At 38.2% G+C, this 27,899-nt stretch overlaps 1 protein-coding gene and 1 pseudogene across 1 annotated transcript in view; both read left to right on the top strand.

The window, feature by feature from the left end:
- The window catches only part of PLCL1 (phospholipase C like 1 (inactive)), a 355,288-nt gene extending 344,574 nt beyond the window's left edge, over positions 1–10,714 (top strand). Inside the window, exon 6 of the mRNA XM_059393137.1 lies at positions 10,464–10,714. Coding sequence (XP_059249120.1) covers positions 10,464–10,610 — 147 coding nt within the window. The 3' untranslated portion in view covers positions 10,611–10,714. The remainder of the gene's footprint in view (positions 1–10,463) is intronic.
- A 3,647-nt stretch (positions 10,715–14,361) lies between these two features.
- LOC132014429 (large ribosomal subunit protein uL16-like) overlaps positions 14,362–27,899 on the top strand; it is an 89,062-nt pseudogene continuing 75,524 nt past the window's right edge.

A 27,899-nucleotide genomic window follows, 5' to 3' on the forward strand; every position in this document is an offset into this window, starting at 1 on the left:
AAAGAATATTATTAATTTCACTACTTGAGGGTCAAAGCCAATCCTTAAAAGTGGCTTCTCTGGTTCATTCTACTTGCCTTGAAGTTCCACTCACACTTAGGAACTTGCCCAAATGCTCTTGAACTGTTTTTGTTTTTAGTTTAAATAGAGTTTGAAAAACAGAATAAAACAAAACACAAGTATTCTTGAGAACATGATATGGGTTCCACCTCATGTAATGCTACTTCTGGCCATGGGTTATCTGCCATTCTGTACTCCACTGTGTTGGGTATGATTGATAGTCAGGGAGTGAGGGGTTGGGTGGGATGAGTGTTAGATTTCGAGAATGGTCTTGCCTCTGGATAGAATAATAAAAACAAACAAAACTTTTTATATTATTACATCCTGCCAGTGTCTGTCTTCTTTCCAGATTTGTACCGCAGTAGAAAAATCCTCCTTCTGTCCACTTGTCTTTCAACAGTACTAGGAAGATAATGGTAGATATTATTTCTGTTTTTGTTTATTAGTTTTTACATTGCCAATTAATTTTCATTAGTTTTGAAGCACAGATGGTAGACATCATCGCTGACAGAGCCACTGATAGAGTAAACGGAAGAATCGACTTTGGATTCTGGTTTGTCTGATTTTATGTGCAAGAGTATTGGTTCAGTGGTTTTGATTTTCAGTTTAATTCTCATAATTTTAAACTAAAGTACTAACTCTTTCCCTTATAACCAAAAATGAAAAGGCCGTTATTGTATTCTTTGATAGTAAAATGCTAAAGATCAATATTAAACACGCAAAAACAGATCTGTAAAACAATCACCCCCATTAACATTTAGATTTATACCCCTTAAGACACTGAACATGCTTTGATTATACATACATCTAAATATGCTTTAATTTTTAAGAAAAGTGAGATTACATTATATAAAGTGTTTTTGTAATAATCTTTTTACACAATAAAGACAATACATCATGAATCACTTTCTGTCAATAAATATATACGTACATTGGGGCTCTCAGCCTTTGAACTGAATCTAGTATGCTAATAATGTGTTTTATTTGGTCACTGAATCTTTTTCAAAAAATTTTAAATAATAGGCAATTTTCAAAAATCCGGAAATTTCACATCAAAGTTTAATTTCCCCTTCTAAACGATTAGGTATTCTGATGACAATAGATACCCTTCCATATCTCTCCACATTTTATTTGTCATCAATTAATTGAAACCACCTTCTCCAAGAGGGGCATGCACTACCCAATTTGCCAAAGGGCTTCTTCTCTCATTTATGTCACCTCCTGACTCTGTAGATGTCTTAGGTGGAGATTCTTGATTCACATTAGTGTTAGTGTCTTATTGTGTGGATTATCATAACATATTTAGCCAATCTCCTGATTTCTCTCCCAATTTCTTGTATGTAAGCATTGCAGTGATGAAATCCATTTGTTCAAAGTGGTTCGATTTTATTCTTTGGGATAAATTTCTAGAAGTAGAATTATTGGGTCAAAGGATACATAGATATTTTAAGGATTTTGAGATGCATTACAAAATAGCTTCCAAAAAAGGTATCCAATTTCAATTCCCAATAAGAATTTGTGGGAATGCTCAAATCTTGACTAATACTAAATTTAATTATTGTTATGTATATGTTTGCCAATCTGCTAGATTAAAAAATTTTATTTCTTTTTATGTCTACTCTCTAGTGAGAGTGAACACATATTAGTATGTTCATTGACTATGGATAATCTCATATAGATATGAGTTTCCTGATCATTTTTGAGTGGGGTGGTAACTTTTAATCTTTTCATTATTATTTTTAAGAAGTATTTACTTAATAAGAATCTTAACCCTGTGTTTTTCATATATATTACCAATGTCTTTTGACATGCAGATCCCTCATTTAATCCAAATTATGATTTTTTCCATTATGAGTAGTGTTAAGAGAATTTTGTCCATCTACGCTCATGAAAATATTCTCCTAAATTACTTTTCACATTTAAATCTATAATCCTCTTAGCTTTGCTTTTTTGTGTATAGATTAAGTTAGATGTCTAATGTCATTTGTTCTAAACGTGGATAATCAGGTGACCCAGCTTATTTACTGTACACTGTCCTTTATCCATTCTTCTGTAATGCCATCCTTGGAAAAAAGGAAGCACCCATGTATGTGTGTCTATTTCTGGAATCTCTGTTTGGTTCTGTTGGTCGGTGTCTGTCCTGGAAACATTACTGTGCTGTTCTAATTATGATAGCTTTGTAATGTTTTTGTATCATAGAGAATAGGCCTCCCCACTTTTCTTCTTCAACATTTCCTCTTTGCATTTCCATATGTCCATTTGTATGAGATACCTTCTGGAACTTTTATTGGTATTACACTGAATGGATATATCATTTTGGGGAGTTTGGACATAATTCACATTATTGAGTATTCCAATCCATCTGCATGGCGTATTATTCTATTTATTCAGGTTGTATTTAATTTCTCTTAATACATTTTTATAGATTTCTCTATAAAGTTCTTACAAATCTTTCTGTATATCTATTCCTAGGTATTTGACATTTTTCATGCTATTAGAAATAGCAATGCTTTCAAACTTAAGTTTCCAAATTATATATAAAAATATAATAGATTGTTTTGTAATGATCATGTGGACTATCAAGTGAACTTGCTAAACTATTTGTTGATCTGAATTGTCTATTTATTATTTTGGACTTTATAGGTACAGATTATGTCATATACAAATAATGGCAGTTTTATCTTTTTTCTTCCGATCTGTATGCATTTTACTTATGTTTTTTATCTGCTTTTCTTGATTTGTAGAACTGGTTAAAACCTTCAGTATAATATTCAATAGAAATGATGTTAGTAAACATCCTTTCTCCTTCCCAACCTCAGAGGAATTTTGCAGTATTTCAACATTATGTATGATGTTTACTCTGATTCTGGTATTCTGGTAGATTCATTAGGGAATGAAAAAAATTTTAAATATATATATATATATTTAGTGAGATATATACATATTTACACACACACATATATATATGTATATATAACTATAAAACCTTTAGAAGAAAATATAGGAGAAAAGTTTTGATCCTGGGTTAAGGCTATGAATTTTAGATATGACACCAAAACACAAGTAACAAAGGAAGAATAAGACTGAACTTCATCAAAATTCAAAACTTTTGTACTTCAAATGACACCATCAAGAAAGTGAAAAGACAATCTGTAGGATGAGTTCACAACTTGTATGTATGATAAAGGACTGGCATCCAGGATACATAAAGAATCACTACAATATCATAAAAAGACTACCCAATTTTAAAAATGGACAAAGAATCTGAATAAACATTTCTTCAGAGAAGATATACAAGTGGGAAATAAGCAAATGGAAGGATACTCAACATCATTTATCATCAGAAAAATTTAAATTGAAACCACTATGAGATACCACTTCTTACCCACCAGGATAGCTATAATAGAAAAAGACAGGTAGCAACAAGTGCTAGTGAGGAAGTAGAGAAATTAGAACCATCATACACTATTAGTGTAATGTAAAATGGTCCAGCTGCTTTGGTAAAGAACCTGGCACTTTACCAAAAGATTAAACATAGAGTTACTATGTGACCAGCAATTCCACTTCTAGGCATATCCCCAATAAAAATGAAAATACATGTCCACAAATGCTCATAGCAGCATTATTCAGAATAGTCAAAAAGTCAAATAGTCAAAAAGTCAAACAATCCAAGTGTCCATCAACAGATGAAATGATAAGATAGTATATCCACAAAACGGGTTATTCAACAATAAAAAGAAATGAAGTACGGAGACATGTTACAACATGAATGAACCTTGAAAACATCATTCTAAGTTAAGGAAACCAGGTAGGGAGGCCACATGTTGTGTGATTCCATTTCTAGGAAATGTCCATAAGATGCAAATCTGTGGAGACAGAAAGTATCCTCGTGGTTTTCAGGGGCTAGGAGGAGGTGGGATGGGAAGGGACCGCTGATGGGTATGTGTTTTCTTTTGGGGTGATGAGATGTTCTGGAATTAGATATTGATGATGGTTGCACAGCTTTGTGACTGTACTAAAAACTACTGTGTAGTTTAAGAGGGTGAATTCTATATTACGTAAACTATCAGTGAAAGAATTACTTAAAAAAAAGAAACATAGAAAGGAGAGTTTACATAATGAGCCGAGCACCAGTGAATAGTGAAATAACTCCAAGAAATCTGATACATATGAAATAGATAGGGATGGGGAAAAAGATACTTGAAAAAATAATGACTGAGAAAACTCTTACTTTGAATGAAAAAAATAAAGCCACAGATCTAAGAACCTTCAAAAAATCCCAAGGACCAGAAACATGAAGTAAACAACCAAGACATATTATAATAAAATTATTCAAAAGTAGTGGTACTGAGAAAATCTTAAAAGTAGATAGTGAGATAAGACATGTATATGTAGTACATAGAAAACTAGAAAGCACATTATTTAGCATAACCTAAATGGACAATGGAGCAAATTTAACTGAAAGAGAGGCAAAAACTTAATTCTAGAATTCTATGCCCAGTGAAAATGCCATTTAAAACTAAACGCGATATAAAGAATTTCAAAAGATGAAAGACGTCATCACCAGCACAGTTGCAGTAGAAGAAATGTTAAAGGAAGTTCTGACTTTGTTAAATGATCATTTATTAAGTCAAGTCCCAAGGTGCTGGATGATTCCACAGAAGGCCACAAGGGAATTGAAGTAGAGAAGTTTGTTATTCATAACTTCCAAAAATGTATGTGGCACACTTTAGTATGGGACCATGGCGTGGTAGAGGCAGGGCACAGGCAGAAGGAAAGTGGGGAACTGAGGGCACATACATTTATTTTGGGTCTGAGGTGGAGAGCTTTGGTGTTCTTGGGCTGAGGCTGGGTTGGCCAGTTCAAAAGTGGGGTTTTCATAAACTTTGTGGGGGTCTTATCTATAGGGCACTCAAGGAGAAGGCTCTCAGATGGGGAGAGACTGTTTATCACAAGGGGGGGTTGGGGAATTTATATCGGGAAATTGTATTTACTTACGACTCTGCGCTGTTATCTAGAGCATGCATTCAAGAAGGGGGCTAGTGTCGGTTCAAGGCCTCCACAGGCCTCCTGGCCACACAAAGTGGATGCTGAGGCAGCACCATTATGGAGCAGTGTGACTAAATTCTCAATAGAATTCCTCTAGACTGGAGGAAATGATGTCAGACGAAGATATGGATCTACACAAAGGAATAAAGAACACTAGGAATAGCAACAATAGAGGTAAATAGATTAAAAAGTATATTACTTAAATCCCACAGAGTTAAATGACTGTCTAAACAAAAAGAACAAGGTAATAAGGAAATCGGAATAGATATACAAGGAAAATGTATGATAAGAATAGCACCAAATTGGTAGAAGAGAAAGACTCCAGTACTATGTCTGAAATAGTCTGATACCACAAGAAGGCAGAAATAGAAAAAAAAAAAAAAGGAATAAAGAAGAGATGGGGGAAAAAAAACAGATAGCAAGATGTTTGTCTTAAAGGCTAAGCATGTCAGTAATCACATTAAATGTAATTGTATAAATAAAATTGTCAGATTGAATAAGAAACTAAACAGTACGCTGTCTATGGAAAGTACACCTCAAATAGAATGATACAAACAGTTTAAAAGTAAACAGATGGGAAAGATACATCATGCAAACATGGATCAAAAGAAAACTGAGGGGCGTCTGGGTGGCTCAGTGGGTTAAGGCCTCTGCCTTCAGCTCAGGTCATGATCCCAGGTCCTGGGATCGAGCCCCACATCGGGATCTCTGCTCCGTGGGGAGCCTGCTTCCTCCTCTCTCTCTGCCTGCCTCTCTGCCTACTTGTGATCTCTGTCAAATAAATAAATAAAATCTTTAAAAAAAAAAAGAAAACTGAAATGGCTGTATTCATATCCGATGAAGTACATTTCAGAGCAATGAATGGTGCCAGGGATCAAGAGGGTCCTTTCGTAGTGATTAAGGAATCACTTCATCAAGAAGATGTTATAATTCTAAATGCTTATGCATCGAAAATCAGTGCTTCAAAATGCATGAAGCAAAAACTGATAGAATTGTCAGAAGAAATACACAATCATATGATTATCGTCTGAGTCTTCAATACACCTTCCTAAGCAGTTGATTGATCAAAGAGAAAATAAATATGATCTAAGAGATTTAAATAATATCATCAACCACCCTGACATAACTGATATTTCTACAACACTGCCCTCAACAAGAGTAACATACATGGTTTTTCGAGTGTACAGGAACATTAATCAAGAGAAACCATGTTCTGGGTCATAAAGCCAACCTCAATAAATTTAAAAGGATTAAAATTATACAAAATGTGTTCTCTGACTATGAAGGAATTACATTAGCAATCAATAATAGAAAGACGTTTGAAAAATCTCCAAATATTCAAAAACTAAATGAAGTACTTCTAAATAATTCATTAGTCAAAGAGGAAATCAAAAAGGAACTCAGAAGGTAGTTTAAACGTTAAGTGACACATCATCAAAATTCTTCGAATAACACTAGTGTCATTCAGAGGAGGAAATTTAGAGCAGTTAATATGTGTATTAGAAAAGAGGGGAATACGAAAACTTTAGGCCCATAAATTCTACAACTTCCTTGGAAGATACAAACTACCAAATCTCAGAACGATTATAATGAGTAAAAGAGGTCCAACAAAAAGCACATACCGTGTTTCTAACAATATAAATGTTTGGAAATGCAAACTAATGAATCATGACAGATCAGTGTTTGCCTGGGGAAAGTGGGAGATGTCGGGGCTCCAAGTGGCAGAAGACAACTTTCAGGGAGGCTGTCTGTGCTCATTATCTTGATTGTGGTGATGGCTTCCCATGTTATACATCAAAGTGTAACTAATTGTATGCTGCAAATATGTGGAACTTACTGTATGACATTATGCCCCAATAAAGCCCTTAAAAATACACAACAGTATCTCTAAGTTAATAATAATTTCAAGGAAGCTTTATGTATTTATTTTCATTTATAAGTAAACTTACCCCTGCCTGTCTGTCTGCTGTTTCTTTTTTCCCTTGATGTTCAAGATTTCACTTCTGTATATTTTTAGATAATTCAATTTTATTTTTAGTTGGGAAATAGTGAGTTGAAGAGTTAGGTATCTTTTTAGCGTATAAAAGTTTTCTTTCTGCATTTTCCAGCGTGTGTGTGTGCGCATGCCCGTGCATGTAGGGACATATTGCTTCGTGTCACTGTTTTAGTCTCTTTAGGAACAGCATTTGGCCTCATCATTGTCATATCTTTCCCTCATGTTTTCTGTAATCACGCTATTTTTCTGCACTTTGAATTCGGGGAGGTTTTCTTGTGACTTTCCTTTACAAAAAAAATTCCATATTCTATATTGTCAGTCTTGCTGCTCAATATTTGACCACATTTTTCATTTCAAAGAATTTCTTCTTTAACTCATCTCACTCTTTATTTAAATTCCTGCTTGCCTCTCAGATAGCTTTTCCCCTCATGATCTATTTTCTGGTCCCATCTTTAATAGTTAGCTCTTACCCTGTCTTCTGCATGCCACATACTGTGTCCACTCATTTAGTTCTCAAAACTGTCTTAGAGACTGATATTCTCTCCAGTAGAAGGGAAACCGGGGCTGAGAGACTGCTCAGTTTCAATTGCTGCGTAACAAATTGCCCCCAAACCTCCCCGTTTAAAGAGTGGAGCCCATTCATTTTGTTCAGCTATCTGCAATTTAGGTAAGGTTCCACCGGAGGGTACCCGTCTCTGTTCTACTCGGTGTCACTTGGGATGATTTGAACCCCAGGGGTTGGAATCATTCGATTTGTTCTCGCCCAGGGCCAGGAGTCAGTGCTGGCTGAGAACTTAACTGCAAGATCTACAGAGGGCCTCTGCATCGGTGTTCCTTGAGATAGCCATCCAGGATAATGCCAGGTCACCTTTATGACTTCGCCACATAAATCACACAGCACCATTTCTACCACATTGTATTCACTGAAGGTGACCATTAGGGCATGCCCAGTGTCAAGGAGGAGAGGTGTGATGAAGTTAACTATTGATGAGGTATGGGAAGGTTCTGGAAGAGTGTGTGAAACCAGACATGTTGCTGTTGCCAATTCTGGAAATTTTAATCTTCCACAGAGAAGTTAAGTATTTTTTCCAAGGTCATATGATAATAATGGAGGAAGATTACTTCACAGAAATCTTATTTCATAAAAATGATAGTAAATTTCCTGGAGTAAAACTTGATGCTATCTCAAATTTTTTAAAAGATTTATTTACTTATTTTAGGGGGAGAGAGAGAGAGTGGGTGTGTGAGTGTTGGGGAGGGGCAGGAGAAACTCAAGCAGACCCCTGGTGAGCGGGGAGCCTGATGCAGGGTTCTATATCACAACCTTGAGATCATGGCCTGAGCCCGAATCAAGAGTTGGCCACTCAACTGATTAAACCACCCAGATGCCCTGATGCTATCTCCAATGTTCTTAAAAATTTATATGTATGACTCTTATGTTATATTTTAGCATTTAGTACTATAGTCTTTTATGTTACTGTATACATTCATATAGATTTGCTTTTCTTTTCTGACTGCTCTTGTAATATTTTATTCAAACTTTTTTTTTTTTTTTCTTAAGAAATGGCTTGAGTTTATTCTTGCTAGAATTCTTCACTGTTAGCTTGGATGTTGTTAAAATGCTTACTTAAAATTTAAGTGCATAACTAAATATTTTATCTTAAGCAGCAGGATCTAATGTTACTTACTTGGTAATCTGGTTACATTAGGAGTAAGGACTTGAGACCTAGTAAAATCTCAAGTGTTCCAATTCCTAATGAGAGGATAACTTCGTGGTAATAAAAGTGAACGGTTTTACATGGTTTATTGATTTCACTCCTAAATGGTACAATGTTTTCTTTTGCAACAGTGTTCTGTTTTGTGATAGATTTTATAATCTTCATTTGGCATTTGGGGAAATCAAGATGTCTTTCTTTGTCTAGGGGACCCTAGAAGTTATACTTACTGGCTCTTGATATGGTGACTTTTCATTTCTCCATAGCATGTAGCAGTACTTTGTCAACAAGATAAAAGAAACTGGAATAACAACTCACCCAAAATATGTTTAGTGCACAGTCAGTTTCAGCTCAAAGCCAGGGAAGCCTTGCAGTGGTGGGGATTTCCTTTTGCACGTGTTTTCATCAGGGTGAACATGTTTTTGTCTTCCTGGTAGTATGAGGCATAAGTGGACTTCTAGGCTCTACATGTTTTCTAAATTCTTTTAATTTCTGCAGGACCTAATCAGAACATATATTTGGATATGTTGGAATATATTTGTGAATATATAACCTGAATGTATATTTTGTTTGGAGATTGGTAGGTTTGATGCTGTTGTATTGAGGTTCAGTGTCTGCATTTGTCTATAAACAGATATGCCATATAAATATCGTCATCTCTTCCATATCGTCTCTTTAAAAAATATAATGCATGAATGTTTGGATGTTAGGGTCTCTAAAACAAGCATACTAACAGCTGCTGGCAAAATGCTTAATAGCCTTTTTTCATCTGTCTTTTATTTATGCAGTCACAGATTTCAGCATTCTCAACAAGGAATCCATAATTACTTGTTGGGTAAAACAAACCATTGACATCGGAAAGGATAAGAGTAGCTTTTATGTGAATATTGTACAGTCCCTCTTATCTCTAAGGAAAGCAGTGTGACACAGCCGAATGGAAAAGAATGCTGCTCAAATAAAATCTCAAGGGCATTGTAGCTGTTCAATGGTTAGAAATTTTGCTCAGTATCTAATATTAATGTCCTATATTCTTAAATCCCCTTATCTGTTTTATTTCGATGTAGCGATGGCTGTTCAGCCCATATAGTGTAAAAAATTGGACCTTGCAAACTGGAGAGGCCAGATTTTGGATTTTCTGTACAGGGTCCTTCCTCAGTGTATCCATATCTGGGATACCACGTGTTCTGATTTTCCTTTGTACAACCTAGTGCTGCCGAGCGCTAGGGAGAGTATAGAAATCCGAGCACTTTGGTGAGAAGGCCTGAATAATACATTGGATTTGCAATGTTCTAGCCTCCTTGTCACCATATTTGGGTCAAGTTGCACTGTATAGTACCAGGAGGGCCTTCCTTCCTTTAGGCAGAGCAGTAGGGGGACACAGGAGAGAGATCTCTTTCTGTGGCAGTCTTACGCTTTCCCACCACACCCGGATGTTGCCTCGTGTTTCCATGAGTTGTTCATTGATTCCCTCCTGTATTCAAATGTTCAGTTAGCCTCTCACATAAGAGAAGTACTAAGCTTTTCGGAAACATTTTTAAAATCTCACTTATAGGTATCACACAAAGAAAAATCATTGAATACTCTGGATTTGCCTCTCCTTTCACCATTCATACTGCTAACTGGTTAATTCTTCGATTTTTCAGAGAACCTGTGTTTTGGAGCCTGTTCCGTGGGCCAGACCGCAGACCACCATTCACTGTGGAAACCAAGGGCTTTCACACATTGAAGCTGTGTGTTTTCACAGTCCCCGAATTAGGAAGACTTTCTTTTCCTTTTTTACTTTTGGTTGAAGTATAAAAATGGATTTCTTTACTAGTAATTAATTTCTCTTTTCTAGCAACTCAATTTAGTCATGAGGAGAAATTCAACATGACAATTTAAGAAATTGTAAGTCTCCTATTTAAAAATCAAATTGTAAAAGAATATGCTTTCTTAAGTTGGTTTCTATGTTTGTTCATTTGTTAACAGTGTCAGATTTTACCCTGATTTTTTAGTGGAGAACGTTTTGACACCTCTACAATTTAGAATACATTTCTGAGTAAGAAAATATTGTTCATTAGTTTTTTCTTTCTTGAACATTTTCTAAATAATCGTGAAAAATCCTTTTCCATGGAGAGAACAAAGCTTTAGGGATCATGAGCTTTTTCTTCAGTCAGCGACAAGTAGATTATGTTCTTTCCTCAAGGTATGTGCAAGGAATTATAAGATGGCGATATAACTCTGTTGTGATGTCCAAAATAATGTTTTATTTCCTTCTATAGTTATAAACATGCCTGCAGTTATTTTCTGCCATTACACCTAGGAGAAGTGTCAAGTAAAATTACCATGTAAGAAAATTTTGATTTCTCAACCCCCATCGCCCTTACTACTTGTTCTCCCCTCAGTCTTTCGGTTCCTACTGAACATCACTGCCTCCTCCCACACCCCAGAAGCCAGCTCCATTCTGTTCATGCTCTCACACTCTTCTGCCCTGTCTACAACCAATGCTCTTAGCAGCTCCGCTTGATTTGGACCTGCTTTCCTTTTACCTCTGTTGCCTACCATCCACCATGGTCTTGCCAGGATTATTGAAATAGCCTCCAACTAGACACTTTAGTATGTTTTTCTCCACAGTAGTCAGAATGAATGAAAAAAGAAACACACATACACATGTGTGTATGCCGGTGTGTACGGGTGTATGTGTGTGTATGATTGTGTATACATATATATGATACACATATATAATATGTAGATATTATATATAATTGATAGAACTGTGCCATGTGTCTATTTTATTTTTTCAAGAGGTGAATTTTATTTATTTTGTTATTTTTAAAATTTAAATTCAATTAGTCAACATACAGTACATCATTATTTTCAGATGTAGTGTTTAACAATTCATCAGTTGCATATAACACCTAGTGCTCATCGTATCACGTGCCATGTGTCTATTTAAAACCCTCAAACAGATTCTTTTTTATTAAATATTTTATTTATTTATTTGACAGACAGATCACAAGCAGGCAGACAGGTAAGCAGAGAGAGAGAGGGAAGCAGGCTCCCCTCTGAATAGAAAGCCCAATGCGGGGCTTGATCCCAGGACCCTGAGATTATGACCTGAGCCAAAGACAGAGGCTTAACCCACTGAGCCACCCAGGCACCCCCACAAACAGATTCTGATTGCACTTAGAATCCAAATCCACAGCCATGATCCTCATGATTTGTAAGGTCTGACCCCTGCCTACCCGCTGCCTGTTATGGATTGTGTGTTTGTGTCCCCTCAAAATTTGTGTGTTGGAACCCTAATCCCCTACGCGATGGTATTAGGAGGTGGGTCTTTGGGGGGTACTTAGGTTTAAATAAGATCATGATGGGATTATTATAAGAGAAATAGACTAGAACTCACTCTCTGTCATCATGTGAGGACACAATAGGAAGATACTTGTGGACTAGAAAGAGGGCCTTCTCCAGGAATCAAACTGGCTTGTACCTTGATCTTGGACTTCCCAGCCTCCAGAGCTGGGAGAAATAATTGTCTATTGTTTAAGCTGCCCACTATATGTTATTTGTTCTATTGGCTAAGACCCTGCTTGTCCTCCCCTGACCCCTCTGCAACTATATTTCTACCTCCAAGCCATCAAGCTTATTACACTGGATCTTTCTTCCAGTGGCTGGTGTTTTTCATGTCATTCTGGTCTCAAATGTCATCTTTTCAGAGAGACCTTCCCTGAACACACAATCTGAAGTAGCAGGATCCCTAAATATTCTCTGGCCCATCACTGCAAATGTATACACACACACACACACACACACACACACACATATATATATATATATATATATATTTTTTTTTTTTTTTGAGAGAGAGGGATAGTGTGCAAATGGAGGGGGAGGCACAGAGTGAGAGGGAGAGAGAGAATCTTAAGCAGGTTCCATACCCAGGCCTTCAGGAAAATCTTTGAATGCTTCTGAAGTATGCTTCTGAAGTATTCATGTTGGAATTCTTTTATCTTCCCTGAGATCTTTTTTTAGGCCCATAATTCTGCTTTTAAAAAACTGAACCTCTTCTCAAACACACTTACTGTTTCTATATAGCCCGTCTCTGTGAAAAGACGCTGGTCTCTTATGACCTGAGTTCAATACAGTAGGCTGTCCCTTCTATAGTAAGAGTAGCTGCTGTTTTTCATGTTTTTTAATCACAAGAATATAATCTCCTTTCTCTTGTTTTCAGACTTGGTACATTCAGATAATGCTGAACATTAGCAAGCTATTTACTTTAATTGGCTGTAAGAGTTAGCTCTGGGCTTCCAGATAACTTGGGCAGAAAGTATGACAGAGTGAATAAGAAAACTCTCATATGAAGCAGAGGAAGATGATTCATTAGTAGAAAAAGTTCACAGCTCTGATCCAAACAAAAGTCTTAATTCCATACTATTTTGAACATCTATTATGTATTAGGTACATTCATTGAGCACATTATTGAACACCTATATTGTACTATTAGGAGCCACATTTCACTGATCTAAGGCACCATAAATTATAAGATGCACTATAATTTCATGTACCACTTAACAATAAAAGAATCTTGTCCATTTGACAATAGAATAACATCAATTAAAAGGCACATCCTGATTGAAAAGAAGTGAATAGGGATGTCTGGGGGGCTCAATCAGTAAAGCCTCTGCCTTCAGCTCAGGTCATGATCCCAGGATTCTGGATCAAGCCCTGAATCAGGCTCCCTGCTCAGTGGGGGGCCTGCTTCTCCATCTGCCTGCTGCTCCTCCTGCTTGTGCGCTTGCTCTCTCTCTCTCTCTGTCCCACTCTATCTCTGACAAATAAGTAAAAATCTTTAAATAAAAAAATAAAAAGAAGTAAATATTATGGGTAAAGATACCCTCAAAGAATTTACGGTCAAATAGGGAAAGCAGAGATTGAGTAAATAAGCTCATATACTTACTTGATAAGTTCGATAAAGCAACAGTAAAAATATATTCAAAGAACTTTTTCGTCCTGGTGGCTCACTTCTCTTCCTTGGAATCATTTCTAAATAAACTACCTACACACAAGTCTTGTCTCAGGCAGTGATTTTCAGGGACCCAAAATAAGCTAGTTGGTATCAGGATTAGCCCTACAATGTGGACCTTTGGGATGTGATTCTGGAACAATCAGTACTAGTCAAATAGCAACAAGTACCTATTGCTGGTGGATTCCTCACAGCAGCCTGTGGCATGCTGAAGGATCACAGCCAAAAAGAGTTGTCTGGGCGCACCTGGGTGGCTCAGGGGGTTAAGCCTCTGACTTTGGCTCAGGTCATGATCCCAGCATCCTGGGATGGAGCCCTGCATCGGGCTCTCTGCTCAGCAGGGAGCCTGCTTCCTCCTCTCTCTCTGCCTGTCTCTCTGCCTACTTGTGATCTCTGTCAAATAAATAAATACATAAATATTAAAAAAAAAAAAGAGTTGTCTGCTGTTGATTAGGATGGGGTACAGGTGGGAGGCAGAGTCATGATTCATATAATAGTTAGCACCTGAATGGTGTGGGATATTGGTAATTCAACGGATCATGGCTCTAGCTGTGGAAATCTTCAAGAACAAAAACAGCAGGCTCAGGTCAGCTACTGTCAACTCAGAGCGAACCATCAGAGTCCAAGGTCCTTCATGGCAACACTTAGAAAGATTCTCTTCTCGTGAGGCCACAGAGAAGACTGAACTGAAAATCATGCCCGAGTATGCAGATGTGACAGGTTTTCCATGCAAAGATGAGGGCCCTGAAAAGGACCATTGGCATGGGAACATTTGGATGGGTGAGTTCCAAAGAGCCTGAAACTCCAGACCTGTCTGAGCTCTGGACCAGTAGCAGTAGCTTCTTCCCCTTGGTACAGGTTGGAGGAAAGCAGTCCTCCTTGCCAGGAGTCTATTCAAAGCCCGGACCTGAGGATGATGCTGTGAAAGAAGACACTTGCCACGCTCCTCAGAGCCATCCTTGCCTGGCCTCGTTCCTCTAACCCGGTAAGTAGGGGAAGGTCTCTTTGTAGCCGGAGAGGGGGAGTGAGTTCTCTGGAACGACATTATTTACTCTCATCAAAAAAAAAAAAAAAAAAAAAAATTGGCTCACATACACCGGTGAAACCAGGAGAACTCACTTGAGATTAGATCTTAAAATTTGTACCAGGGAAAACAAAATGTAAGGCTTCGTAGGGGGGTACATATTCACGTGGCAGGCTTCTCCCATAACACCAGTTTCCTGGAAAGGAAATGCTGCTGGGTGGCTCCTTGAAGCATGGATACATCGATGGCCTACAATTGAACAAGGCAGACATGCCTGGTGGGGTCAGAAGTGCTGGGGAGTCCCTGGCTCTCTCTTAGTTCAACCAAAGCTGCTCTGCTCCAAGTGCTGTATCAGTGGGACTTCTACAGAAAATTTCACTTGATAAGAGAATTCGTACTGCTGTAAAAAAAAAAAATGGAAAAGCACTATATTAGATGCTTTTTCCATTCTAATGTGCCATAGGATCCTTGTCTGTTGAGCTCTGGCATCTGACTGCCCAAGGTCCAATTCATGGCTCTACCTTTTTTGGTCTGTAAGACTGACAGCAGGATACTTTACCTGCTTTAGCTTTAAATTGATCTGTTAAATGGTGGTAATAGTGTATCTATCTAATAGAGTTATTGTTTTAAATGAGAACAAAAGCATGATATTTAGCATAGTGCTAGCACGTAGTAAATGCACGGTACTTTTGGAAATATGGGAATGTCTAAAACATAAATTCCTTTAGGCAAATTAAATCCAGCATAGCTAGGTGATTAAGTTCCATCTATGTTTACTTACTTACTTATTTATTTTTCTACTTAAATGTCTTATTATTTAGTTGAGAGAGACAGAAAGCAAGAGAGTGCACGAGCGGGGAAAAAGACAGAGGGACAAACAGTCTCTCTGCTGAGTGGGGAGACTGATGTGGGGCTCCATGTCCAGGACCCTGAGATGGTGACCTGAGCCAAAGTCAGATGCTTAGCTGACTGAACCTCCCAGGCACCCCTCTGTCTATATATATTTAAGTAAATTTTAAATCATGGAGTATTTTTTATATCAATGTATTTAATATCAGCATTCTAAGTAGAGCCTTGTCGAGTAATAATGCATTAGGTTGTCCATAAGATCTTGTCATTTTCATAGGTCAAAAATGGTTGAAGATTGGGAGTTTAGGTTGTTTCCATATAGTATCTGGAAAGGATGAACGTTCCTAAGAGGTACAGGCTGGTGGTGGGGTGGGGGAATTTATCCCATGATAATCCAATCCTACAAACAAAGTTATCCCTCAATGATGATCTCCTGTACCATCTCGGTGGGCTACGGAGCAGGCCAGCTTTCATTTGACTTAGGAACATGGTTCCCTGATAAAGAACAGAGACAAAGTGAGTCTGAATGGCTTTGGTTTCTGTTGCAGCAGAACCGGTCATCTAAGGGCTAGGGAGCTTATTTGAAACCCAAATGAGTACAAAACATGTATGCAGTTGGGCAGTGGTGTCCCTACGCTGGTACCTACAGGTCCTGTGATCACATGAACCACAAAGCTTAATGCTACTTCTCTTGCGGCAGAGTTAGTGACGTGCAAATGAGAAGTGTCCTGACATCTTAAGTGAGAGTTCTGTTGCATTATACTTTGGACTTAATGGTATTAAAATTTAGGTGATCTGTTATTTTCTCTCATTTTGCTTTTCTGCAGTTTGTATACCAGCTAAAAATAACAGTTTTCAAATCGAGATCTTAGAATGTCTGAGCCACATAATAGAGTTCCCATATATTCTTTTCATCTTGAGTTTTTCTTTACCCAGAGTTTTATCAGGTAAGAGATATGAAAACAAGGTCGGTGTCTAAAAGGCATGCTTTCCACTTAGCTCAGGTGGTCCCAGAGAATGTCATAGAATATTTGTATTCATTTCCATGGCAACTGGCAACTCCATCACCAAGGACACTACTAGCTTTTTTCTTTAGGAAGGTTTGCTTTATATTTGAGATTGCAACCCATCTCCTTTATTAATATTTATTTTTGGAAGCATTTTGATGCATTATGACTACTGAGATGACTTCGTTGCATATACTTGAGGTGCAAAGGCGATCAATGCCTCTTCACTAAGGTGGCATACGTGATTGTCGGTTTTTGTATAGCGAGGCAGAAGAGACACAAAAGGAAGGAAAAAAGAAGACAAATTAGGTACTGCTAAATAGAATACACACACATATACAAACCTATACACATATGTTCACACACAACAACAACAACAAAATAGACACCATAGTATAATAAAGAGCTACTCTGCATATGTAAGTTTTGAGATGGAAGGGTTTATTTTCAGGCATCTTGACTGTGAAATTTGTGTTGGAGATGAAAGCTATCATTAGTGGTGTCTTTTCCCCTGAGTACCTATGCTATAAGGGATACTGGCAAGGGTCATTGGGTATGACTTTTTCTGTGAATCTCCATTATTTTATCATATTTTCTATGATGTGACATGAGGGAAGAAAATTATTGGGGACATCACTAGATATAATCTATTAAAAGATTCTATTCCATAGTTTGTGAAATGGAAACAAATATGAAAGTTGCAAAGAGAAGAGCTTAAAAAAAAAAAAAAAAAGGAAAAATCAATGCCTTTCCAACCCCAGAGGCTAGTCTACTTTAGGACTCACTTGTGAAAAGATTTCTACGTGATTTCAGTATGTGACCAAGACTGGGTTGGCTTAATCGCCTTAGAGATCAGTACCATTTTATTCTATAAAGAAACATTTCATTTCATGAAGGTGGCAAAATGTGAAGGGCGGGTTTGGGCCTGTTAAGGCTGACTGTCATTCCATATATTAGTTGTCCAAAGCTGCTGTAACAAAATACGACAAATCAGGTGGCTTAAAACAACAGAGACTTATTCTCTTGTAGTTCTGGAGGCTGGAGGTTGGGATGAAGGCTTCTAGCAAGCTCTGGCATTCTTTGGCTGGTAGCTGCATAACTTTGCCTCTGTCTTTATGTGGCCTCTTTGTATCTCCTCTGTGTCTCCATTCTAAATTTTTGTATTTCTCTTTTAAAGACACCAGTCACTGGATTTAGGGCCCAGCATAAATCTAGGATGATGTCATCTCATGATCCTTAACTAACTACCTCTGTGAAGACCTTATTTCTCAAATAAGCTCATATTCTGAGGTTACAGGTGGACATGAATATTGGGGGACACTACTCATTTGTCATACTCTATAACTGACATTTGGAGACACTAGTCATTTCTCAATGAGAAAATTATGCCCATGTATCTTGTGAGAAGAGACACTAGTCATTTCTCAATGAGAAAACTATGCCCATGTATCTTGTAAGAAGATTGGCAAAGAAAGGTAGGGACAGGTGAGAACAAGCAGCTGAGAGCTTTTCTGGGAGCCCTGACAAAACACAAACAGGTCCTGAGGAAGGTTTCTAGGAGAACTTCTGTGGGATTCTAAGTGAGAAACAGAAGTTATGGAAATTCTTTTTTTTTTTTTTTCTCAAGACCATTATTCATTTACGTGTGGTTGCATAAGAAGGCTTATCCTCCTTTTGTGCCAGTTGGTTCAATAGGAGTCTATTGGATATTTGTTTTTTGTAGGCATCATGCCTACAGGCTTTGGGTGCATCAAGAAAAAGCTGGGGGCTCCAACTGGAGAATTTGATCACCCTTAGTATAAAGGAGCTTGTCTCCTGCCAGAGGAACTAGAAAGGCATACAGGAATACCAGTTTACTTGTCAGCTAATGGCAAGGGTTTTAAGCAAAAAAGAAATAATACACGAAGGAAATAAGCAAAGATTTTGCCCAGGCAAAGAGAACCACCCCAAGAATTTGAGCTTGACAGTTGCAGAAGTTTCCTTCGGCAAAGAATGGACCACATGGAGACATGATCTCCCTGTACCGTAGAAGGTAAGGAGGACTCACAGGTGCTTGTAGGTGGGAAGGTATCTTACTATTCCCAGGAAGAAGAGCTGCTCCGCACACAAAAGTGTTTGCTGGAAGGTAATTGAGGCAGAGAGGGTGAACTTGCTGGGTCTCATTGGAAGTACAGAGTCTGCCACAGTAAGGATGGTACAGAGACAAACTCAACAAGGCATAACTTCACAAGTGGCCACTAAGGTTAGATAACTAACTGAAACAGTGTTTCAGAGGGAGTTTTGGCAGCTTATTAATGATCTGGTACATCTAAGGTATGTATCAATTGTGTCTGAGTCCTATGCTCTAAAATTTTTCTTTTAAAATTTTTAGAAAGAAAAAATAACTTAATAATGCAATTTCTTTTAGAAGGGTTGTTCCTTTATTTGGTTATTTGGAAATCAAGCATATATAGAACGCTTCTATGTCTTTGTAACTTTCTCATCAATTTCATGTCACTTGCAGTTAAGAAACTAACCTACCATATCCATGTGGACCATGCTTTCAGGGTATTTCTCTCCACCCTCCTATAGCTATATTTTTGTGCTTGGACTATGCCTTACAGCTTTTGTTGAGCCTATTGAGGTATACATGTGTTCTGATTTATCTAAATGGCCTCCTTGTTAGAGAGGACACTAAACCAAATGAAATGGCTTAAGATAATGGTGTTAGTTCAGACAGTATAGGATTTTCTATTAATATACTTAATTACCATATCTGGATCCAGAGTTGGTAGTGATTATATTTTCTTCCTAATTAAAATAAGCTCAGCGAAACTATATTGAAAGGATTTGGCCCAACTCACTTTGGAAGCTTTCTGTTGAATAACCTCAAGACTTTCTAACTCTTCAATATGTAAGGTGGGGGCACTTTGAATCGAATAGACTTGATTGGGATACTTTGTTTCTTTGTATTCTAGTCTGCTGGAATGTCTATGGATGTCGAGATGTTTCTGCAGGCTGCCCTCAGCTTGTGGATACAAGCAGAGGTCACTATAGTCAAAACAAATCATGTTATTCCTGCCTCTTGTCCTCTCAGTTGACATGGAATCTATAACCCCACTTTGAAAACCTCCCTCACATATTTCTCGGAGCCTCAGGGAACTTCACATGGGTCCACAGACACCTTTTCCACATAGTCTCCTACTTTGACCCTTCTCCAAGAATTTGTTCTTGGGGCATCCCATGGAACAAACTTATCGCAGTGACAGCTCTGCCATAGTAGTGGGTACAGTGGTTGTAGTAATTTGGTGTGGATTTCCTTCTGGAGCAAATTTAGAGTGTATGACTATAGTGTAAGTTTAGGTTTCTTATTTTGGCTAGTTGAAGAAGTGTTATATACTGTAAGGTGCTATGTGTTTGTATGAATTTCCTAAGCTCAGTAATTCATTAGATATTTGATATTTTCAAAATATTATTAAAGAAAAATGAATTTGCCTTCTTTCAAATCAAAAGAATAACTTCAACCTTTTAAATGATGGTGGTGTCTGAAGCCAGGTTGAATTTTATATCTGGAGGATAGAACCGCTAAAGATCCAGCTGTTGATTCTTGTACCAGTATTTCTTAGTTCTTCTCCTGAAGTCCAGTTAATGGTTTTCTTTACGTTACTAAAGGGATTTCTAGAACTGTGATGTTACATTGTAAATTTTCTTGTTACAACGTCATTTTATTTATATTTGATCTTATGTTCCTCTGTAATAGTGATAGCCATGTGTATTAGCCTTCTTTTGTATTCGAAGACCCAGATGTGTAGGAAGGCACTTGTATGTCCAAGATCATGCAGCTTGCCTGAGGGGAAGTCAGGTTTTGCATCCAGATCTCCTGGCTCCGAACCTGAGACTTTTCCTTAGATGGCCTTTAATGGGTGGGAACAAGTGTCCCTTTTTCTTTGTACTCAATATTTGGGTATTCTTCATATAAGAATAGCAAGATTTGGTTGTTCTTCATAGGCTGGCGTGCAAAGGGCAACATATAACAATCTTAGCATCTATTCATGACTCTCTGACTTGAAGAGAAGAAACTGTCTTTGAGACATGTGAGAAGATATTCAACATCATCTGGGAAATGAAAATCAAAACTGCAATGCTACATAACCTTCTACCAGTCAGAATGGCCAAAATAAAACACACACACACACACACACACACACACACACACTCTGAATCCTAAAGGATTGGTGAGGATTTGGGGGGAAAAAAGAACTCCTCCTGCACTGTTGGTGGGAATGCAGACTGGTGCAGCCATGGTGAAAAGCAGTAGGGAGGTTCCTCAGAAAGTGAAAAATAGAACTAGCCTGCGATCAATAATCACACTACTAGGTATTTTCCCCCAAACATACAAAAACACTAATCCAAAGGGATACATGCACCTCTATGTTTATTGCAGTATTATTTACAATAGCCAAGATATGGAAGCAGCCCAACTCTCAGTCAATTGATGATAAAGATGTGGCACATGCACGCACACACACACACACACACACACACACACGCACTTACAAAAAGATGTGGTATGTATGTATGTATGTGTATATGTGTGTATATATACGTATGTGTGTATATATATACATATAGAGAGAGAATATTATTCAGCCATAAAAAATGAAATCTTGCCATTTGCAACAACATGGATAGTGCTAGAGAGTATACTGCTAAGTGCGTAAGTCAGAGAAAGACCTATACCATATGATTTCACTCACATGTAAATTTAAGGCACAAAACAAATGAGCAAAGGAGGAAAAGGAGAGAAACCAACCAAGAAACAGACTCTTAGTTAAAGAGAACAAATTGATGGTTGGGGGTGGCACATGGGAGGGGGCAGAGATGGGTCACATAGGTGATGGGGTAAAGCAGTGCACCCGTTGTGACGGGCCCTGGGGAAACAGGGAAGTGTTGAATCGCTATATTGTACACCTGAACTAATATTACACTGTAGATTAACTATTAAAAAAAAAAAAACCGAACTTTGAGAGCCTACCATATGCCACACATCAAACAGTTCTCCACAGCTGCCCTATGAAGTAGATAGTCTTTTTTACAAATGAATTATAGATTGAAACAGGTTTAAGCAACTTGCCCCAGGTCTCATCTGGAGAGTACACAAGTCGGAACTGATGTCCAGATCTTCTTGTTCTTTCTATCACATCACTGTTGTCTCTTCCATGTCTCTAGAGGGACCTGGACAATAAAGAGATAAAGGAAAGAAGTCATGGGGAAAAGTACCGTCCTCAAGATGACCAGAGATGATAAGGTCTTCATGGGTGTATGAGCCTTAGCAAAAGTTAGACCCTGGGCTGGCCTGACTCCTGGGTGGAAGGATCACTGTATATACGCTGTGGCTTAAGAATCCCTGATGGTTTCCTAAACAATCTTAAAGATGTTTCCACCTGTAAACATGCTGGAGACTAGGTCTTGGAATCCTTTTTAAAAATCCATATGCTTCTGGAAGGATAATCTACATTAGGGTTAATTTGCTTAATGACAGATGATGAAAGGGGCATTGTGGCTCTCTGCCATGAGCTCTCCATTAAGGTCGTTGAGGATAAAAACCAAACAGCCGCTGTGTTGGAAAGGGGTTGGTGTGTAGGAGCTGATCCAAGTCCGACGAGAGGAAGAGGGGCCATTAGGTGCCGGGGCTCCACAGCCCTGTGTGAAGTTGTGAAGGAGACAATGAAAGAAAGAAGAGGTCTCAGAGGCCTGTTTTTGCCTATTTTAGTATTTATTGTGCTGCCAGTCCTACTTACACTTGTCTCCTCACATAATTTCTGTGGAAATTCTAGAAGTTTTCCTTCATCATTAAAAAGCAATGCATTTTATTTTCATAGACCAGAATTTCAAACATTCTGTGAATTCTGATTCATTATTTCTCTACACTTCATAAACAGAATCACTCAACAGCAAAACATTATCACTTGATTAATAAAAGCATACTCCTGACAGTTCACGTTTAAGAAATACCAACTCATAATTGTTTTCTTGCTTCTGTAGCACACTAACATTTCGCTATTGGTATTTGGCAGAACCTTACTACTGCTGCAACTGTTTCCTGAAATTCTGCTATTGTTAATCACGGAGCTGGCAGCCCACACTCCTGCTGCTTCTGCAGACACTCATTTTAAGCTCGCAGCACCATAAATAGGATTCTCAGCCCCTGTTGGCTGCCTCATTATCTTCTTCCAGTTTCTCACCACGTTACACCCATAACTGGTCAAGCGTACCGGTAATTAATGTATAGTTCTCGACTTTCTCTTTCTGAATACAATATGCAGTTTCTTCCTAATAGGTCAAGTAGGTGGCTTTACTTTTTGCTTTAATTTTTAGCCAGCTCCTAAGTCTGCCACCCAATATCTTCTTGAACAATGTGACAAAGCTCTGAAGCTTAGGCCAGCATGTGAAAAACAAAAAAGAAAAAATTATTGAAGTTCATCTGTTCGTAATTACGGGACCCAATTTCTTTTCCCGTCTTGGGTTTCCTGCCAAGAAGAGACACCACTTATATTTTGCATCCTGATGTTTTTCATATAATTTTTTTTTTTAATATAACTAAATTCAGTCTTGCTCACTCTACAAGGATCAGCGTGTGGACAGGACAGCAGCCTCGGGCCATGAGGTCATCCAGCGTTAGCTTCAGTTTCCGAGCGTGCTGGCCACTGTCACACTCTTTCCTGATCAGCCTGCGGCTGAAGAGTGAGCCGGACGCGAGGATAAATCACCCACCGTCTGGACCTGACTCAGGACATCTCTGATGAAGGAACATGGACTCCAGAGCACCCTTCCAAGTTGGCCGAGGTTTTGCTGGTGACTCTGTCACATTTGATCATCCTCCTGCCCAGTCTTGCCTCTTCCCCTTTCCTTTCACAGTATCTGCTTACCAAGACTCCAACTTAGGATGGACACTATTTATTTTAAATCTGTCTACAGTCCTCTGGCATTTTGGAGTTTCAGAAATCGAGGTGTTCAGGCCTCTCTCTGCTTCTGAGAAGCTCCACGTGGGTTAACTATGGCAGTCAGGGTCCGTTGAAGTCGGGTGGGGGAAAGCACTGTAGACCCATTCACTGGGAGGCCTGTGGCTCTGGCTCTGGGATCAGTCAGAGCAGTGCTGTGAAGAAGCAGCTATTGTCTTCCTAACGAGCTCCATCCTGCAAATTAGAGCCTTGGAGATTAAAGGACTGTAGGCAGTTTACAGCCTGGTGGTGGTGGTTGAGGCTCTTCACTGTGTAGTGTCTTCCTGTCTAGGGAGGGAAGCTAGAGTAGCAGTTAAATGCATGGGCATTGTACTCGGGCAGGTCTGGGTTTTTAAAACTTTAATGTTGTACAGTAGACATACAGTAAACTATACATCTAGGGGCACCTGGGTGGCTCAGGGGGTTAAGCCTCTGTCTTTGGCTCATGATCTCAGGGTCCTGGGATCGGGCCCCACATCAGGCTCTTTACTCAGCGGGGAGCCTGCTTCCCCCTCTCCTTCTGCCTGCCTCTTTGCCTACTTGTGATCTCTCTGTTTGCCAAATAAATAAATAAAATCTAAAAAAAAAATAAGGTGTTTGACTAGATAGGTACTCACCCATGAATCTACCAGCACAATCAAGAAAATGATCATATTTATCACCCCTAAATTTTTTTCTTATCCATTTGTGATCCTTCTCACCTGCGCCTTCCTGCCCTATCCCCATCTCCAAACAACTGATTTAAACTTTATTATCGATTTGCCATTTTTCCAGAAATTTTGTAAAACTGGAATCATTCAGCATATGTATATATTTTTTGGCCTGGCTTTTTCAGCAAAATTACTTTCTAAGGCATTTATGTTGTGGCCTGTGTCGGTCATGCATTCCTCTGTATTGCAGAGTAAAATTTTATTGTGTGAATTTACCATAGCTTGTTTATCCATTCACACTGATGAACGTTTGAGTTTCCACATTTGTGTTTGTTGTTTTGCAAGTATTAATCAGCTATGTACATTTGTGTGCAGGTTTTTGTAGTGCATTTGTGCTTATTTCTCCAGGAAGAGATCAGAAAACTTTTTCTGATAACTTAGGCCTTGCTGGACATTTAATCTCTGTGGCAACTCCTCAGTTCTGCCACTGATGTATGAGAAAAGCCATTACATACATGAATGAATGGCTGCGTTCAAGTAAAACTTCATTTACGAAAGCCTAGGACTCCTGCTCTAGGCTAAATACTTACAAGTGGGACTGATCATATGGAAGGTATATGTTTACCTTTATAAGAAACTGCCAAACAGTTTCCAAGAATAGCTTACCTGTTTTGGAATCTTATTAAGAACATGAAAATTCTAATTGTTCCTAATTTTCAGTGTTAAAAATTGGGTAGTGTGAGTCCTCCAACTTTGTTGCTTATCAAAATGACTTTGGTTATGATAATGGCTTTGCCTCCCAACATGCATTTGAGAATTGGTTTGCCTGCATCTGAAAAAACTTGTGGGATTTTGGTTGGAATTGCATTAAATGTTTAGATTGGCTTGGGGAGACTCAACAACTATGCTGAGTCTCTGAATCTATGAAGACATTCATGGGGCAGAATGCCCTATAGTTGTATTTTTGGGTACTATCTCCATCTAGTTTTGTAGTGCTGCCTCAAATTAAGAATTATTTTCTGGACAAAATCATATAGAATTGGTGTCATTCACCTTCATTTTTGAAAGTTATTTTCATTGGGTAAGGAATTTTGGCTCGTCTTTTTTTTTTCTCTTTTCTTTTAGTACTTTGAAAATGTTGCTTTACTGTTTTCTAGCTTACATTGTTACCCACAAGAAGTATACTGTGACTCTTAACTTAGCTTTTCTTTACATATCTTTGTTAATATGTGTACTTTTAAAATTCCTCTTTACCACTGGTTTTGAGAATTTGATTATGATGTGCCTTGTTATAATTTTCTTTGTTTCTTTTCTTTTCTTTTCCTTCCTTTCTTTTTCTTAAGAAAGAGGGAAGATAAGGGAGGGGCAGAGGGAGAGAGAGAATCTTAAGCAGGTTCCATGTCCAGTGCAGAGCCCAATGCTCCATCTCACAACCCTGAGGTCATGACTCAAGCTGAAATTAAGAGTTGGATACTTAACAGACTGAGCCACCCAAGTGCCCCCTTCATCTTTCTTTTGTTTGAGATTTGTTGAACTTCTTGATCTATGGGGTAATAGGTTTTTAATGAAATGTGGGAAAATTTTGACCTTTATATTTTAAAATATTTTGCTTTTCTGCTCTTTTAGGACACTAATTATCCATATTTTTTAGCTCCTTGCAGTGTTCCCATGGTTCATGCATGCTCCACTCACTTTTTTCCCACACTTTTTTCTTTTGATATTTCATTTTGGATAGTTTATATTGCTTTGTTTTCAAGTTCACTGATTTGTGTCCTACCGTGTCTGAGCTGATGTTATTCCCATCAATGTGTTTTTCATCACAGACATCTCTTAAACATTTAAACTCAATCATCTTTACATCTTCTATGTCTTCGCTTAACATGTTTCACCTTTCCTCTAATTCACTGGATATATGGAATATAGTTAAAATAATAGTTATGGTATAGTTAAAACAATAAGATATACAATGATACTGTTTTGCTGTCCTTATATGCTATTTATCATCAATATAATTTCTGAATTAGTTTTGATTTTCTTACATGATTGTAGTTTTTTTTTTTTAATTTTTATTTATTTATTTGACAGATAGAGATCACAAGTAGGCAGACAGGCAGGCAGAGAGGAGGAAGCAGGCTCCCTGCTGCGCAGAGAGCCCGATGCGGGGCTCGATCCCAGGACCCCGAGATCACGACCCGAGCCGAAGGCAGAGGCTTTAACCCACTGAGCCACCCAGGCGCGCCTGATTGTAGTTTTTAACTTCTTTACATGACTAGCAAGTTTTGATTAGATGCCAGCTACTGTATATTATACCTTAGTGGGTGCCAGACACTTTGTATTCCCTTAAATATTCTGCAATACTTTGCAAAGCAGTTACTTAGAAATGCTTTGATCTTTTGGGCCTTGCCTTTAAGCTTTGTTAGAGAATTTAGTCAAGGATTATATTCTCCCTACTATTTCAAGCAAGAGACTAAGTTCTCTAAGAAATACTCCATGATTTATGAGGTTTTCTACTTTGTCTATTGGGATCAAACATTATTCTTGATTCTGTGTGATCTCTGGACACTGTCCCCACCAATCCTTGCATATCTCTGCCACTCCCCAAACCCCTCATCTGACCCTTGCCAGGCTTTAGGTAGTTTCCTCAAATACGTGCACTCCTTAGTAATCAGCTGAACACCTGAGGGGTTCCTCTGCAGACCCAGGGTTTCTCTCTCTGTGTAGCTATCACCTTTCCTATACTCTGTCCTATAAACTTAAACAATACTCAATTCTGTATCCTCAACTCAGGGACACCACTAGGCTCTGCTTGGGCTTGCCCTCCCATCACAGTCTAGAAATTTTCTCTAGGCAATAAAGTCCGGTATTCATAGGGCCATGTCATTTATTTCCTGTGTCTCAGGGGTCATTTGTTCTAATGTAATGGGAGCCTTTGTATCACGTGTTTCTTTCTGTCTTTCTTTCTTTTTCTTTTCTTTGTTTTCAGTTTTTCATGCAGGAAGAGAAATCTGATCTCTGTTATTTCATACTGGTCAGAAGTGCAAGTTGGAGATGAAGAAATAGATGAATAGAGCCCACTTCTTCGCTCATCTCCCAAGTCTTGAAACCTTCCATACCCTTATATGGGGAATGGAAAGAACTTACGGAAACAACCTCTGGCCCATATTCTCTGGAAATACATGTCTAGTTGAATGTGGCAAGTGCCAGCCCTCTCCCAGTTCATAACTTTCTCATTTGGCCTGATGCTATAGCTGTGATGTTGACTTTTATCCCTGTGGCATGCCTACTGGGCTTTATTTTATTCCTATCCAGGATGGACATTGGTGTAATCTTGTTGCAGATAAGCCTGGAAAGCGAAGTGTATTCTTACTGTTGAGTAGATTCCATTTTTTATTGGGATGTAAGGCTCTACTTTCTATTTTTGGGTTAATTTTTAACAATTTCCACATAGAGTAGCTCACGGATGCTCTGACTTAACTATAATAGGTCTCCAAATTTGTCCCAATAAATTTTGCAAAAAATTGGTTTATAACCTAAAGAAGCATAATTTAAAGTAGAAAATATGGTTGT

The sequence above is a fragment of the Mustela nigripes genome, chromosome 3 (assembly GCF_022355385.1).
Source record: "Mustela nigripes isolate SB6536 chromosome 3, MUSNIG.SB6536, whole genome shotgun sequence".
Taxonomy (NCBI): Eukaryota; Metazoa; Chordata; class Mammalia; order Carnivora; family Mustelidae; genus Mustela; species Mustela nigripes.